The following is a 17934-nucleotide window of genomic DNA, read 5'->3' as shown; positions in this document are numbered from 1 at the left end:
TTAGAGCGAGCCAGCCATGACAGAAATGACCTACCTTCCAACGAAAGACAAAAGCCTCATGATGAATGCGTTGTCATACTCGAGCGTCCACAGGTGATGAGTAAGTCAGCAGGACTTGGCGGGTGTTGGGCAGGGCGGGTGTTGGGCAGGGCGGGTGCTGGGCAGGGCGGAGCGTACCCACCTCACTACACAGGCGAGCGCGCGGCACTGACCCCTCAGGCAAGATGGGACCCACGCAGGATAACCCATCCCCTCGCCATCCCTGCCCCTCATCCTTGCTCATCCTCACCCTCCAGACTCATCCTTGCCCAACCTCACTCTCCAGACCCATCCCTGCACCTCAGAGTGCAGACATTCCCGAGCTCCTCATGATCAAGACCCTCCCCCGCACCTCACGCCTGCCAAGCCTCATACCCCAGAGCAGCTACACAAGGGTTTACACAGTTGACTGTAAGACTCTAACTCTCTGATACTCTCCCTCCCACTGCTGTAGCTTTGAGGTGACCTCCCGACTAACCAGTCCTCCTAATACAACGTCGCCTTTTGACAAACACTTTATCTGAGGCCGAAAGTTGTCGTATTAGAAAATGGTAGTGGCTCACTTGCCCTCTCCTACGTGTACCAACACCTGCCCCTCTCCTACGTGTACCAACACCTGCCCCTCTCCTACGTGTACCAACACCTGCCCCTCTCCTACGTGTACCAACACCTGCCCCTCTCCTACGTGTACCAACACCTGCCCCTCTCCTACGTGTACCAACACCTGCCCCTCTCCTACGTGTACCAACACTTGCCCCTCTCCTACGTGTACCAACACCTGCCCCTCTCCTACGTGTACCAACACCTGCCCCTCTCCTACGTGTACCAACACCTGCCCTCTCCTACGTGTACCAACACCTGCCCCTCTCCTACGTGTACCAACACCTGCCCTCTCCTACATGTACCAACACCCGCCCTCTCCTACGTGTACCAACACCTGCCCCTCTCCTACGTGTACCAACACCTGCCCCTCTCCTACGTGTACCAACACCTGCCCCTCTCCTACGTGTACCAACACTTGCCCCTCTCCTACGTGTACCAACACCTGCCCCTCTCCTACGTGTACCAACACCTGCCCTCTCCTACGTGTACCAACACCTGCCCCTCTCCTACGTGTACCAACACCTGCCCCTCCTACGTGTACCAACACCTGCCCCTCTCCTACGTGTACCAACACCTGCCCTCTCCTACGTGTACCAACACCTGCCCCTCTCCTACGTGTACCAACACCTGCCCCTCCTACGTGTACCAACACCTGCCCCTCTCCTACGTATACCAACACCTGCCCTCTCCTACGTGTACCAACACCTGCCCCTCTCCTACGTGTACCAACACCTGCCCCTCCTACGTGTACCAACACCTGCCCCTCTCCTACGTGTACCAACACCTGCCCCTCTCCTACGTGGACTCACCTAGTTGTGCTTGCGGGGTTTGAGCTTCGGCTCTTTCAAAAACATTCAAATTCAAATTCAAATGTTTATTCAGGTAAAGTACATACATACAAGGGGTGATACAAATATTGATGAATTCATAGATAGAGCTAGTACATACAATGCCTAAAGCCACTATTACGCAAAGCGTTTCGGACAGGAAAAGCACTAAAGACTAAAACTTAATACTAATTGAGATTAAAGTATAAAATGTGTTGAGAAAATATATAAAAAATGGGAACATGGCAGAAAAAACATCAAAAATACATTTGGTCGACAAACAGCATTGTTTAAAAATAGCAGACATGGGTTGACATTATAGGGGTAAGGTAGGTTACAGGGAGTTAATTAGGTAGTGCTTAGTTTTTATCTTAAACTGGTTGAGAGAGGTACAGTCTTTAACATGATTGGGAAGGTCATTCCACATTCTGGGTCCCTTGATTTGTAGAGCATTTCTAGCTTGATTAACTCGTACTCTTGGAATATCAAGAAGGTATTTGTTTCTGGTGTGGTGCTCATGGGTTCTGTTACAACCTTCAATGAAGCTTTTAAGGTCAGGAGGTCTTTGTAGGTCTTTGGTCCCGGCTCTCGCTAGACTGTGAAGTGTCCCTCGCCGCCCACTTAGATAGCTATAGGAGTACATGACTGGGAAAGTCAATTGATATGTAACTAGCTCGCCACAAATGTCAATTGCTTACCTTACTATTATGTGACACTAGTCTTTCTGCTACAGAATAGACATAGGGTGCATAATAAACAAAAGTAAACTAACTAAACGACCAATGGTGTCCAAACTACGACTGGAACCGGTGCTGCCAGGCATGACAGAGTGGCCAAGGACTACTGGCGAGACACACTTGTATGATTGGCACAGTGGTGAAGAGTGGGTGTAACACGTGCCTTCTCACGCAGGAGAGGGCAGGTGTTGGTACACGCAGGAGAGGGCAGGTGTTGGTACACGTAGGAGGGGCAGGTGTTGGTACACGTAGGAGAGGGGCAGGTGTTGGTACACGTAGGAGAGGGCAGGTGTTGGTACACGTAGGAGAGGGGCAGGTGTTGGTACACGTAGGAGAGGGGCAGGTGTTGGTACACGTAGGAGAGGGGCAGGTGTTGGTACACGTAGGAGAGGGCAGGTATTGGTACATGTAGGAGAGGGCAGGTGTTGGTACACGTAGGAGAGGGGCAGGTGTTGGTACACGTAGGAGAGGGCAGGTGTTGGTACACGTAGGAGAGGGGCAGGTGTTGGTACACGTAGGAGAGGGCAGGTGTTGGTACACGTAGGAGAGGGCAGGTGTTGGTACACGTAGGTGAGGGGCAGGTATTGGTACATGTAGGAGAGGGCAGGTGTTGGTACACGTAGGAGAGGGCAGGTGTTGGTACACGTAGGTGAGGGGCAGGTCTTGGTACACGTAGGAGAGGGCAGGTGTTGGTACACGTAGGAGAGGGCAGGTGTTGGTACACGTAGGAGAGGGCAGGTGTTGGTACACGTAGGAGAGGGCAGGTGTTCGTACACGTAGGAGAGGGCAGGTGTTGGTACATGTAGGAGAGGACAGGTGTTGGTACATGTAGGAGAGGGCAGGTGTTGGTACACGTAGGTGAGGGGCAGATGTTGGTACACGTAGGAGAGGGGCAGGTGTTGGTACACGTACGAGAGGGGCAGGTGTTGGTACACGTAGGAGAGGGCAGGTGTTGGTACACGTAGGAGAGGGCAGGTGTTGGTACACGTAGGAGAGGGCAGGTGTTGGTACACGTAGGAGAGGGCAGGTGTTGGTACATGTAGGAGAGGACAGGTGTTGGTACATGTAGGAGAGGGCAGGTGTTGGTACACGTAGGTGAGGGGCAGATGTTGGTACACGTAGGAGAGGGGCAGGTGTTGGTACACGTAGGAGAGGGGGCAGGTGTTGGTACACATAGGAGTGGGCAGGTGTTGGTACACGTAGGAGTGGGCAGGTGTTGGTACACGTAGGAGAGGGCAGGTGTTGGTACACGTAGGAGAGGGCAGGTGTTGGTACACGTAGGAGACGGCAGGTGTTGGTACACGTAGGTGAGGGGCAGGTGTTGGTACATGTAGGAGAGGGGCAGGTGTTGGTACACGTAGGAGAGGGCGGGTGTTGGTACACGTAGGAGAGGGCAGGTGTTGGTACACGTAGGAGAGGGCAGGTGTTGGTACACGTAGGAGAGGGCAGGTGTTGGTTCACATAGGAGAGGGGCAGGTGTTGGTACACGTAGGAGAGGGCAGGTGTTGGTACATGTAGGAGAGGGGCAGGTGTTGGTACACGTAGGAGAGGGCAGGTGTTGGTACACGTAGGAGAGGGGCAGGTGTTGGTACACGTAGGAGAGGGGCAGGTGTTGGTACACGTAGGAGAGGGGCAGGTGTTGGTACACGTAGGAGAGGGGCAGGTGTTGGTACACGTAGGAGAGGGGCAGGTGTTGGTACACCTACTTACCGTAGGCAAACTAACAATACTCGTTAATTCAACTACCTTTGTTATTTTTTAATTTAAAGGTGTACCACCAGAGGCGTCATTGTGAACTTGAGCCTCAGTGGCCCACTTGACAGTGTAAACAGAAGCAGCTGGGAAGACTCGCTCCTCTCAAACCTAATCATTCACAATTGTTGTTTACAGTGTAATGCTGAGGTGAGAAGTTATTATTGAAATGATTCAAGCACATCGTTGTTACTGAACTCCTCGTAACTCAAGGGATTGACTCCCAATCTCAGTGAGGCACAGTGGTATGTCACTGTAATGAGAGTGGGCGGAGTGGCAGCTAGACATGGGTGGGCGGACCCCGGGCGGGAGCACCCTACCGCCCACAGTCTGGTGAAGTCATCAACGTGTCTACTGAAGTCAGTCACGTTTCCTCCTACCTCCTCCTAGCTTCTCCCACCTCCTTGCTCCAACTTGCTCCTTTTCCCTCCTCCTAGCATCTCCTCGCTCCTCCTCGACTTCTTTATCGCTCCTCCTTGCTCCCCCTCATTCTTTCTCGCTCTTCCTTCCTCCCCTCGCTCCCCCTCGCTCCCTCTCACACCTCCTCGCTCCTCCTCGCTCCTCCTCGCTCCCCCTCGCTCCTCCTCGCTCCCCCTCGCTCCTCCTCGCTCCCCCTCGCTCCTCCTCGCTCCCCCTCACTCCTCGCCCCTCCTCGCTCCTCCTCGCTCCCCCTCGCTCCCCCTCGCTCCCCTCGCTCCTCCTCGCTCCCCCTCGCTCCTCCTCGCTCCCCCTCGCTCCTCCTCGCTCCCCCTCACTCCTCGCCCCTCCTCGCTCCTCCTCGCTCCCCCTCGCTCCCCCTCGCTCCTCCTCGCTCCTCCACGCTCCTCCTCGCTCCTCCTCGCTCCCCCTTGCTCCTCCACGCTCCTCCTCGCTCCTCCTTGCTCACCCTCGCTCCCCTTCGTTCCCCTTTGCTCGCCCTCGCTCCCACTCACTCCTCGCTCTCCCTCGCTCCCCCTCTCTTTCCCTCTGATATGAATAAGGAGAGAAAAAAATGAGACGAATGAGAACACAAATGAGAAAGACGAAAGCAACAAGGAGAAAGATAAGGCAATACCGAGAATGAATGCAGAAACGAGAAAGTTGGAACAAAAAACACAGAGGTAGCCAAGTCGTGCACGGGTACAAACAAGAATAATACAATCACAGATGAAAATATTTGCAGGTATTATGCAAAAGGACAGTGCAGATATGGGCCCAGAGGCACGGAATGCTCATTCATGCACCCACGGAAATGCCGAAACTGGTTAGGAAAAGGCAGATGTCGTTTTGATACAGAGTGTAGATATTTTCACCCTAAGCTATGCAAACTCTCAGTTAATGAGAGGAAATGCTACGATCTTCATTGCCCCGATTTCCACGTCAGAGGTACACAGCGCTATATAAGAGAGGAAGTCCAATATAATAGCCCTGAAAATTTTTTAGAGGCAGGTACAAACAGAGGGAGAAACAGACAGGCAGAAACGTGGCAGGAGTACGGATGGAGAGGGGGAAATGCCCAAGACTGGACTCCGGTTCGTCATCAAGCCCACACATACTACACACCCCAACTACACTGAGACTACCACACTCCCCAGTATCACTTCCAAAACTGGACAAACCATTGCCACAACAACACACCCTGGGTCAGGGTAGAGAGGAGGGAGAACTACCAAAACCTTCCAGCAGGGACACACAATATGGACAATCATTCATATTTGCAAACATTCAAGGTTTAAAGCCAAAGTCAAGAAATGAAGTTAAGTTCATAAATGGCCTCCTATTAGAGTCAAACTCAATATTTGGGGCATTCACGGAAACTCATACAAAAGATTACATGGATGGTGAAATCTGGATTCCAAATTATAATTTATATAGATGTGATAGAAAAACTAGGTCAAATGGAGGAGTAGGTCTGTATATTAAACTGCATTTGCATATCCTTTGACCATTTCAAAACCCTATCTAGATCAACTTGAAGTGATAAGTGAGTCCTCCTCCGAATTAATTTCCCTACCGATTTTCGTATCATCGGCAAATTTGCAAATGTTGCTACTCAAACCTGAATCTAAATCATTTATATATATTATAAACAACAGAGGTCCCAGGACAGAGCCCTGAGGTACTCCACTAACAACATTATCCCACTCTGACTTAACCCCATTTATACCAACTCTGTTTCCTTTGGAATAGCCATGCCCTAATCCAACTTAATATAGCACCCTCAATACCATGAGCTTCTATTTTTTTAATTAGTCTTTCATGTGGCACTGTATCAAAAGCTTTGCTAAAGTCAACGTACACAACATCACAATCCTTACCACTATCAACTGCCTCAACTATGCTGGAATAAAAAGTTAGCAAATTTGTTAAACATGAACGGCCATTTGTAAAACCATGTTGCGACTCATTTATTAATTTATGTTTTTCAAGATGGAGACGAATTGTATTTGCAATTATTGATTCAAGTAACTTTCCCACAATAGACGTTAGGCTAATTGGCCGATAGTTTGACGCAAGTGATCTATCTCCTTTTTAGAAACTAGCCTCCTTCGGGAGCGCCTTGTTTCTAAACGTGCTAGTCTTAAATCCTTTAATCTCAAATCTTACTACAATGTACCTCTTAATATGTTATGTACTCTCGCAACCCAATGTACCTTTTTTTTTTTTTTTTTTTTTTTTTTTTTGAGATATATACAAGAGTTGTTACATTCTTGTACAGCCACTAGTACGCGTAGCGTTTCGGGCAGGTCCTTAATCCTATGGTCCCTGGAATACGATCCCCTGCCGCGAAGAATCGTTTTTTCATCCAAGTACACATTTTACTGTTGCTTTAAACAGAGGCTACAGTTAAGGAATTGCGCCCAGTAAATCCTCCCCGGCCAGATACGAACCCATGACATAGCGCTCGCGGAACGCTAGGCGAGTGTCTTACCACTACACCACGGAGACTGCTTCTTGTATATAAATAAATAGATTTCAACTGTAAGGAGGTATGGTTTGCACCTAATAAGGGATAAATAATTCTAATACTGTTATTCTAATAATGGAAGCGCTAATTATATGAACAAGTGCCATGTATTTATTCAGACGAGAACAACAGCGAACACAAACCAGCGCATATACGAACTGAATGGTTTGTATGTACAAACTTCTCAGTGAACGAAGTTGTTTCTAGCCCGGTATCCGAAATTGCAGTAGACGACTGGACCAGTCCCCCCCCGAGGCCCGGCTGAGGTGGCCCTCTCACTGCTCTGGTAACACTCGTAAGGTGTTGTCATTTTGCCATCATTTCATACCTACATAGTTATATAACATGATGTTTATAATAAATTTTTGATGGTGAGGAGGAATGTTAGTGGTTATACATGCGGGTGTTGTGACAAGGGGCCGTGTGACCAGGTGAGTCTACACTATCTGCCTTCAGTACTGGTTTACCGCCACCACCTGCCCTTCAGTCCCTGGTTTACTTTTACTACCTGTCCTTCAGTCCCTGGTTTACCGCCACCACCTGCCCTTCAGTCCCTGGTTTACCTTTACTACCTGTCCTTCAGTCCCTGGTTTACCGCCACCACCTGCCCTTCAGTCCCTGGTTTACCTTTACTACCTGTCCTTCAGTCCCTGGTTTACCGCTACCACCTGCCCTTCAGTCCCTGGTTTACCTTTACTACCTGTCCTTCAGTCCCTGGTTTACCTTCAGTCCCTGGTTTACCACCACTATCTGACCTTCACTACATATCCTTCAGTCCATGGTTTACTGCCACTACCTGTCCTTCAGTCCCTGGTTTACTGCCACTACCTGTCCTTCAGTCCATGGTTTACCTTCACTACATGTCCTTCATTCCATGGTTTACCTTCACTACATGTCCTTCAGTTCATGGTTTACCTTCACTACATGTCCTTCAGTTCATGGTTTACCTTTACTACATGTCCTTCAGTTCATGGTTTACCTTCACTACCTTCCTTCAGTCTATGGTTTACCTTTACTACCCGCCCTTCAGTCTATGGTTTACCTTTACTACCCGCCCTTCAGTCCTTGGTTTACCTTCACTGCCTACCCTTCAGTCCTTGGTTTACCTTCACTGCCTGCCCTTCAGACCCTGGTTTACCTTCACTACCTACCCTTCAGTCCCTGGTTTACCTTCACTACCTGTCATTCAGTCCTTGGTTTACCTCCATTGCCTGCCCTTCAGTCCCTGGTTTACCTTCACTACCTGCCCTTCAGTCCCTGGTTTACCTTCACTAACTGCCCTTCAGTCCTTGGTTTACCTTCACTACCTGCCCTTCAGTCCCTGGTTTACCTTCACTTTCATCCCCGAAACCCTGTGTGGAACAACTGACTTTTTATGATAGCAGTCCTCATGGCTCAGTGGTAAGACACTCGCCATGCACTTCACGAGCGCTTTGGCCTAGGTTCTTATCCTGGCCGGGGAGGATTGACTGGGCGCTAATCCTTAACTGTAGCCACTGTTCATCAGCAGTGAATGGGTATCTGGTTAAATGATTTGGCGGGTCATATTCCGGGGAAAATTAGGATTAAGGACTCACAGTAATCACAATAGCCTGATGCATCAAATGAACAAATCCACAAGGAAGTGAGGGCGAAGTATTGAAGGTTAGGCGAAGAGGTAGAACAGCTTGTTGGCAGAGCACGAGTGCATGGGGGAAGTGTGTAAAACCCGGGTTTGTGTCTCGGAGAGGTTGCAGGATCCGTGTGAAGTCAGTGGACTTCCCGGTTGCAATTCTTTTGACCATGTCGTGGTCTAGTCAACTAAGGCAGCATTTGGGATCATCCCGGGTGTAGATTCGAACCCTCCCTCATCACGGCCCTTGTGGATTTATTCATTAGTATTAAGGACCTGCTCGAAATGCCATGTATGCTAGTGGCTGTACAAGAATGTAACAACTCTTGTGTATATAAATAAAATAAAATGATATAAAAATAATAAACTTATTTCATGCAATATGTAACCACTTTAACCCATCCTCTGTTTTATCATTTGTATGAATAAATATTACTTTATATTATTATATAATATAATATCATTATTATTATACTGTATTATTATTGAAAAAATCATCAGGACAAATGGGGGGGCATTAGACAAGCAGCTGGCATCCTGTCCTCATTGAGGCCACTATAGTGTTTGTGGCCCTCAGGTAAACTTGGGTAAATAATTTATTATTATTACTGTTTTATTATTATTATTATTATTATTACTGTATTATTATTATTATAATAATAATAATAATAATAATAATAATAATAATAATAATAATAATTTTTATTTAGGTAAAGGTACATACATAAGGAGATTTTACAAAGTTTGTTGGCTTTATAGATAGAGCTAGTACATACAATGCCTAAAGCCACTATTACGCAAAGCGTTTCGGGCAGGAAAAAACACTAATGACTAAAGCTTAAAACTAATGGGTAAAAAGAATAAAATGTGTTGAGTACAAATAAAAATAGAGGTAAAAGAGGGGGGAACATTGTTGAAAAAGCAGCACAAATACAATTACAAATTATTACAGAAAATTACATTCAAACAGCGTTGATTTGAAAAACAAAAAAAAAAAAGAAAAAACATACATGGATTGACAACAGAGAGGTAAGGTAGGTTACAGGGAATTTATTAGGTATAGCTTCGTTTTTAACTTAAACTGGTTGAGAGAGGTACAGTCTTTAACATGGTTGAGAAGGCCATTCCACATTCTGGGCCCCTTGATTTGTAGAGCATTTCTGGTTTGATTAAGTCGTACTCTAGGAATATCAAAACTGTATTTATTTCTGGTGTGGTGCTCATGGGTTCTGTTACAACCTTCTATGAAGCTCTTGAGATCAGGATTGGCATTATAGTTTAGCGTTTTATATATGTATAATACACATGAGAGAATGTGCAGTGACTTAATGTCTAACATATTCAGAGATTTGAGTAGGGGTACCGAGTGATGTCTGGGGCCAGAGTTGGATATTGTCCTAATAGCAGCTTTGTGTTGAGTAATTAGAGGACGTAAGTGATTTTGGGTAGTAGAGCCCCAAGCACAAATACCATAGTTGAGATATGGATAGATAAGGGAGTAATAGAGAGTCACTAGGGCAGGGTGTGGTACATAATATCTGATCTTAGAAAGAATGCCCACAGTTTTTGAAACTTTTTTTGATATGTTTAGAATGTGTCCCTGGAAATTCAGCTTGTGGTCAATGAGAATGCCAAGGAATTTGCCATCTAATTTGTTACAAATTTGGGTATTGTTTATTTTGAGATTTATTTGATTAGAGGATTTATTGCCAAACAGAATATAGAAAGTTTTGTCAATGTTAAGGGTGAGTTTGTTGGCAGTTAGCCACAGATGGACTTTATTTAGCTCAGTATTTACTGTGGCATTTAGAGCAAGGGGATCAGGACTGGAGTAAATGAAGGTTGTGTCGTCAGCAAATAGAATTGGTTTGAGGTGTTGGGAGGCATTTGGAAGGTCATTAATGTAGATGAGAAAGAGGAGAGGGCCAAGTATGCTGCCCTGGGGAACACCAATGTTGATGGGTAGGGTGGGAGAAATTGTATTATTCACAGAAACACATTGGAGCCTGTCAGTAAGGTAGGATTTGAGGTATTGTAGGGAGTGTCCTCTGACACCATAATGATGTAATTTAAGAAGAAGGTTTTGGTGGTTGACAGTATCGAAAGCTTTACGCAGGTCCACAAATAACCCAACAGGGAACTCATTTTTATCAAGAGCTGTATGAATCGAGTTAAGCATACTAATAAGTGCATCGTTAGTGCTTTTTTTGGGCCTGAAGCCATATTGGCAAGGGCTAAGTATATTGAGTTTGGCTAGATATGAGTAAAGCTGCTTATAGATTAGTTTTTCACAAATTTTTGACAAGTTTGGCAGGATTGATATAGGTCTGTAGTTGTTAACATCTGTGAGATTACCACATTTGTGGACAGGCGTTACTCTCGCTTTTTTTAGAATATCTGGAAAGGTTTGGAGTTCAAGTGACTTGTTGAAGAGCAAAGCAATAGCAGGGGCTAAAGATCTGGAGGCTTTTTTGTAGATTTAAAGTTGGTATCTCCTCAAGGGCACCAGACTTGATTTTAAGGGAAAGGATTATCTCATTGACGTCAGTGGAATTAATAGGCTTTAGGTACAGAGACTGGGGATAGTTCCCTGTAAGATAGTCCTTAATGTCAGTACTGGAAGATGGAATATCATTAGCAAGGGATGAACCAATGGAAGAGAAGAACCTATTGAACTCAATAGCAGAATCAGAGGCTGAAAGCTGACCATCGTTATTAGACAGGAGAGTCGGTTTGTTATTTAAAGACTTCTTTGATCCCAATATTTGTGAAATTGTTCTTCAAGTTTGTTTAATGTTGCTCTTTATTTGGGTAAATTTATCTTCGTAGTATTTAGTTTTGGCTCGTCTAATTATCTTAGATAGCAATAATGAGTAATTCTTTGAGAATTCTTTGGAGACAATTCCTAACCTATACTTCTTCTCAAGGTCATGTTTTTTATTAATAGATTTAAGTATTCCCTTTGTAAGCCAGGGATTGTTAAGCCTTTTGGTTGTGACTTGTTTTGTAAGCATAGGACAGTGGGTATTATAAAGGCTAAGAGTTTTTTGAAGAAAAGATTGAACTGCTAGGTTGATGTCCTCTATGTTACCTAACTCGGACTCCCAGTTGACATTATCAGTAGCAGTTATAAAATTGTCTATAGCAGTTTCATTGTGTAGTCTAAAACGTATCTCTCTTGACTCAAGAGGTGGTTTGCTAATGTTAGTTAAGAGAAATGTGGGGTAATGGTCTGTAGTGCTATCGGTGATTATACCTGAAGTAAGCGGAGAGGTTATGTTTGTCCAGATGTGATCTAGAGTCGTGGCAGTGCTATCAGTGATTCTAGTAGGTCTAGTGATTAAGGGTATGAGGAAGCAGGAATTCATACAGTTGAGGAAGCTAACAGCAGTAGGGTGTTCTGGCTCGCAGAGGTCAATATTAAAGTCCCCTGCGATAATTAGGTGGTTTTTGTTCAGTCTGTTATCAAGTATTAGATTTCTAAGGTTTGAGTTGAATTCGGACACATCAGTGTTAGGAATTCTATAAACTGCACCCACAGACAGGATAGACTCGGCACCCTTGACTCTGAAGCTGGCGAAGATATACTCCCCATAGCAGTCTCTAGTTCTAATTTCTTTTAAGCATGTTAGTTCTTGGTGGTAGTAAAGAGCAGTGCCACCACCTCTCTGAAGTTGACGACAGTTGTGAATTGCTGAGTAGTTAGGCATGTTAAAGAGTTGAGTAGTATCCTCTTTCAACTATGTTTCAGTAAGTATAATAAAAGAGAATTTGTTGTCAATAGCTTCAATCAAGGCACTAACATCATCGAAGTGTTTACTAGGGATCTAACGTTCAAATTGATTACAGAGATATTGTGATTATGAGTTAATACATTGTTTACATCATGTGCTGCAAAATATCTGTAATTTAGATCATTAAAGTGATTATTGTCATAGATAGTGGATAGGAGGTTAAGTTCTGGGTCTATACTTGACTGCATAAAAAAAGCTGATTGCTAGAAAAACAAGAGAAAAAAAAAAAAATGTACACAATACTGTACAAAACAAACACAAAAGGGGCTTACAGGGGTACAATGGAGTAAGGGAGTATGGCTAGGCTAGGAGACCTAGGTAATAAATGAGATTAAAGAAAAAAACATATAAACATGGACTATACAAAACACAAGATATAGATATACAAAACAAAAATATAAACAAGACTAAGCAATACAAAAAACAAATTGAGCAAAAATGAAAAATGAGGTAGATTGCTTACAGGTACTCTCAGGTACACTGTAAGTAACAATAGACAGATAATATATATCAATATAGAAAAGAATGTCACGATATAATAAGATAAGCAATTACATGAACAGATGAAAAACAAATCTGCTGTAAAATAGAAAGTAATTATAGCAAAACACAACAATATAATAATATAACAATACAATAAGAGCTTACAAAGTATTGAGTCTGCTAAACTAGAGAATAATTATGGCAAGACACAACAATAAATGCAAGCAAACAAAGAATTGAAACAATTAGAGGTAGAATTAAGGTCACTAGATAGCCATGGAGGATACACAAGTTTGGTGGAGAGAACAAAAAATCAGTAGAGACTGTCAAGATGAATGTATAAAAAAATTTGACAAAAGATAATTGTAAAGTAAAATAATCTTAAAGATAATAAATTTTATTAAGCTTAGTTTTAACTTATAATTAGTATGAACTTAATTAAAAGAACAAAAATGAGATCAATAATTGATTTCAATAAATATTATTATTATTACTGTATTATTATTATTATTACTGTATTATTATTATTATTATTATTATTCGTACTATTATTATTTTTATTATTATTATTATTGCCTGTCAGTCCTTTGTTTACATTTACATGCAACAAGGGATATAAATTAGATAAGTTTATTATCTGAACTATAAGCTTAGTTTTAGGAAAGACTTGGATAAATGTAAACTGGTTGTGTAATTACCTAAGTGTAGTTACAGGATGAGATCGAGCTACGCTCGTGTGAATGAGTTTGGGTTGATATCAATAGGAGCTGGTTTGCACGAGCAAACATGCTCTCTGCAGTTTCATATACTGTACAGTATTCATATTTTATGTTCTTAAGTGTGTTGAGATACCAGGCAGCCTACTCAATTCCTACCTGAATAAAAAAAAGTGTATTCACATACGCACCCTAAAGAAAACCGTTGCTAGAAATTATAGAGGAAGGATTAGGCTAGACAGTAACTCAAAAGAAGGAAGAACTGGCCATAAAAGCACCTTGGTAAAGGCTACGTTAAGATAGGGTAGGCTAGAGTGGTTGGATTAGATTTGGATCCTGCCTGCCCAAAATGCTACACATGTTAGTGACTTTGGAAGAATGTAAGAACAACGATATTATGTACTTTCACAACACAATGTTCAGTACCTTGTATATAAATAAAACTAAATACCAGCTGGTTAGAAATGGGTTAACATGTTATGAAGCCAAACATACAAATTCAATGACAGATGGATGACATTTACATGAATTTACCTGTAGACCACCAACTGTAGTGGCCTCAATGGGGAGAGGAAGCCAGCAGCTTGTCAAAGTTCCCCCATTTATACTTTTATGTGAAGTATATTAGTTATTAAAATAAATACATCTCTATTTTTCAGAAGAAATGTCAAGTACAGTTCCACGGATCTTGGTGACTGGTGCCTCGGGACTACTGGGGCGTGCTGTTGTCAGGGCCTTGAAGGAAAAAGAATGGGATGTTGTCGGCATAGCATTTTCGAGGTATAATAACCAAAATTGTCTAGTTATGTTTTTGGGTTGTTAATATGGGTAATTTCAGTTACAGTAGTTACATAAAGGACATTACCATTGATGAGCAGCCTATCATTAATATTATGTAATTTGGCACAAATCATACAACTAGATCATTCTAAACTAAATCATTCCCCAAGGTAGAAAGCAGGATAAAAATATATAGGTTCATAAACAGTATCACCATTATTACCCCATTACCCGTTTTGATGAGATGGGGAGGCCTCTGCCTAGCGAAGAGAGAAGCAGTAAGGGAAGAGAAGGCTAGAGATATTACTAAATAAGATCTGTCCTTTCACCATTTCTTATACTCCACACAGCATCAAGGAGACAGAGCATCACCACCACACTTGAGCAGTTCATCCACAGCATCACCACACTTGAGCAGTTCATCCACAGCATCACCACCAATTTGAGCAGGTCATCCACAGCATCACCACACTTGAGCAGATCATCCACAGCATCACCACACTTGAGCAGATCATCCACAGCATCACCACACTTGAGCAGATCATCCACGGCATCACCACACTTGAGCAGGTCATCCACAGCATCACCACACTTGAGCAGATCATCCACAGCATCACCACACTTGAGCAGATCATCCACGGCATCACCACACTTGAGCAGGTCATCCACAGCATCACCACACTTGAGCAGATCATCCACGGCATCACCACCTTGAGCAGATCATCCACAGCATCACCACACTTGAGCAGATCATCCACAGCGTCACCACACTTGAACAGATCATCCACAGCATCACCACCTTGAGCAGATCATCCACAGCATCACCACACTTGAGCAGATCATCCACAGCATCACCACACTTGAACAGATCATCCACAGCATCACCACCTTGAGTAGATCATCCACAGCATCACCACACTTGAACAGATCATCCACAGCATCACCACCTTATACAGATCATCCACAGCATCACCACCTTGAGCAGATCATCCACAACATCACCACCTTGAGCAGATCATCCACAGCATCACCACACTTGAACAGATCATCCACAGCATCACCACACTTGAGCAGATCATCCACAGCATCACCACACTTGAGCAGATCATCCACAGCATCACCACACTTGAGCAGATCATCCACAGCATCACCACACTTGAACAGATCATCCACAGCATCACCACACTTGAGCAGATCATCCACAGCATCACCACACTTGAGCAGATCATCCACAGCATCACCACACTTGAGCAGGCCATCCACAGCAGCACCACACCACTTCATAAGACTTGATGTAGTTACCTATCTTGAGGTTATCTTGAGATGATTTTGGGGCTTAGCGTCCCCGTGACCCGGTCCTCGACCAGGCCTCCTTTTTGTTACACCCCCCTCCCCAAGAAGCACCCCGTAGCAACCTAAGGCATTAATTTATTGTAAATTCTCTTTGTGAGCTGTCATATAGGAACTTGTTAATATTTAAAAAAAAGTCCAAAAAAGCACTAATGATGCACTAATTAGTAGTATTAACTCGATACATGCAGCTCATGATAAAAATGAGTTCCCTGTTGGGATATTTGTTGACCTATGTAAGGCTTTTGACACTGTCGACCACCAAAACGGTCTTCTTAAATTACATCATTATGGAGTCAGAGGTCACTCCCTCCAATACCTTTAGTCTTACCTTAGTGACAGGCTCCAGTATGTTTCTGTGAATAACTCTATTTCTCCCACCTTACCCATCAACAGTGGTGTTCCACAGGGCAGCATACTTGGCCCTCTCCTCTTTCTCGTCTACATTAATAACCTTCCAAATGCCTCTCAACACCTCAAACCAATTTTATTTGCTGGTGATAATCTTCATTTTCTCCAGTCCTGACACTTGCTCTGAATGTTGCAGTGAATACTGAACTAAATAAAGTCCTTCTTTGGCTGTCAACAAACTCGCCCTTAACATTAACAAAACCTTCTTTATATTGTTGGGTAATAAATCGTCAGATCAAATTAATCTTAAGAATAAACAATATCCATATTAGTAACAAAGTAGATGGTAAATTCCTTGGTGTCCTCATCGATAGGAAAAAAATATGTTTTCTAAAACTGTTAGCATTCTTTCTAAGATCAGATATTATGTACCTCGCCCTACCCTGGTGACGCTCTATTACTCTCTCCTCAATCCTTATCTCGGTTAAGGTATTTGTGCTTGGAGTTCTACCACCCAAAATCATCTACATCCTCTAATTACTCAACACAAAGGTGCTATTAGAACAATATCAAACTCTGGCCCCAGACAGCACTCGGTAACCTTTCTTAAATCTTTGAATATGTTAAATATTAAGTCACTGCACATCCTCTCAAGTTTTACTATATATATTTAAAACTCTTAACTGTAATGCCAATCCTGACCTTCAACGCTTCCTAGAAGGTTGTAACAGAACCCATGGGCACCACACCAGAAACAAATTCCTATTTGATATTCCAAGAGTGTGCCTTAACCAAACTAGATATGGTCTACAAATCAAGAGACCCAGAATGTGGAATGACCTTCCCAATCGTGTCAGAGGTTGTACGTCTCAACACGTTTAAGAGAAAAATTAAGTACTACCTTATAAACTCCATGTAACCTACCTTACCCCCTAAATGTCAACCCATGTCTTGCTATTTTCATACAATACTGTTTGTTGACCAACTTGTTTAATTGCTGATTTCTGCTATGTTACCCCCTCTTCTTTTATTCCTTTTTCAACACAACAATATACTTTAATCTCAGTTACTATTAAGTTTTAGTTTAAGTGTTTTTTTTCCTCACACCTTGCCTGAAATTCTATGCATATTAGTGGCTTTAGGTATTGTATGTACTAGCTCTATCTATAAATCCAACATTATGTTTGTAACTCATCTTCTATATATGTACTTTTTCCTGAATAAAAATTTGAATTTGAATTTGTATTTATTAAGCACAAACTGCTGTTACAAGCCTCATACCTTACCACTTCTCATACACTCCAGCATCTTTTCATACACTCATATGCAGTTCCAGCATGGAGACTGTATCTCATTAAGCACAAGACTAAATTAGAGAAGACTCAGAGGTATGCCATCAGACTAGTTCCCGAGCTGAGAGATATAAGCTACAAGGAGAGACAATGGGAACTAAACCTCACGTTGCTGAAAGACAGAAGAGTTAGGGGACAAATGATCACGACATTCAAGATTCTCAGAGTAATTAATAGGGTAGATAAAGAGAGTTTATGTAACACAGGGGGTACATGTACAAGGGGACACAGGTTATCTTGAGATGATTTTGGGGCTTAGTGTCCCTGTGGTCCAGTCCGTGACCAGGCCTCCTTTTTGTTACACATCCTCATGAAGCAGCCCGTAGCAGCTGTCTATCTCCCAGGTACCTATTTATTGCTAGATAAACAGAAGCATCAGGGTGAAAGAAACTGCCAATTTGTTTTTGCCTCCGCCGGAGATCAAAACCCGAAACCTTAGGACCACAAATCCCGGGCGTGGTTCACTAGTTAGACCAAAGCTGGAATATGCAGTGCTTGTATGGTGCCCATATCTTAAGCACATCAACAATTTGGAAAAAGTGCAAAGACATGCCATTAAGTGGCTCCCAGAACTGAAGGACAAGAGATATG

At 43.4% G+C, this 17934-nt stretch overlaps 2 protein-coding genes across 4 annotated transcripts in view; one reads left to right on the top strand and one right to left on the bottom strand.

Moving 5' to 3' along the window:
- LOC123763235 (collagen alpha-1(IX) chain) overlaps positions 1-222 on the bottom strand; it is a 155766-nt gene extending 155544 nt beyond the window's left edge. Inside the window, 1 exon segment of the mRNA XM_069302992.1 lies at positions 35-222. Within this exon segment, the coding sequence (XP_069159093.1) occupies positions 35-60 (26 nt within the window). The 5' untranslated portion in view covers positions 61-222.
- Positions 223-7090: 6868 nt separating this feature from the next.
- LOC123763236 (methionine adenosyltransferase 2 subunit beta) overlaps positions 7091-17934 on the top strand; it is an 86046-nt gene continuing 75202 nt past the window's right edge. The window contains exons 1-2 of one of the 3 annotated variants that reach the window (XM_045750334.2): positions 7091-7191; positions 14170-14290. In XM_045750334.2, the coding sequence (XP_045606290.1) occupies positions 14175-14290 (116 nt within the window). In that variant the 5' untranslated portion in view covers positions 7091-7191; positions 14170-14174. Of the gene's footprint in view, positions 7337-14169; positions 14291-17934 lie in introns of all 3 variants that reach the window. The other 2 variants (XM_045750332.2, XM_045750335.2) reach the window with 2 other exon arrangements.

The sequence above is a fragment of the Procambarus clarkii genome, chromosome 49 (assembly GCF_040958095.1).
Source record: "Procambarus clarkii isolate CNS0578487 chromosome 49, FALCON_Pclarkii_2.0, whole genome shotgun sequence".
Taxonomy (NCBI): domain Eukaryota; kingdom Metazoa; phylum Arthropoda; class Malacostraca; order Decapoda; family Cambaridae; genus Procambarus; species Procambarus clarkii.
Note: the sequence above shows the minus strand (reverse complement) of the source record. Positions and strands in the feature narration are given on the sequence as shown.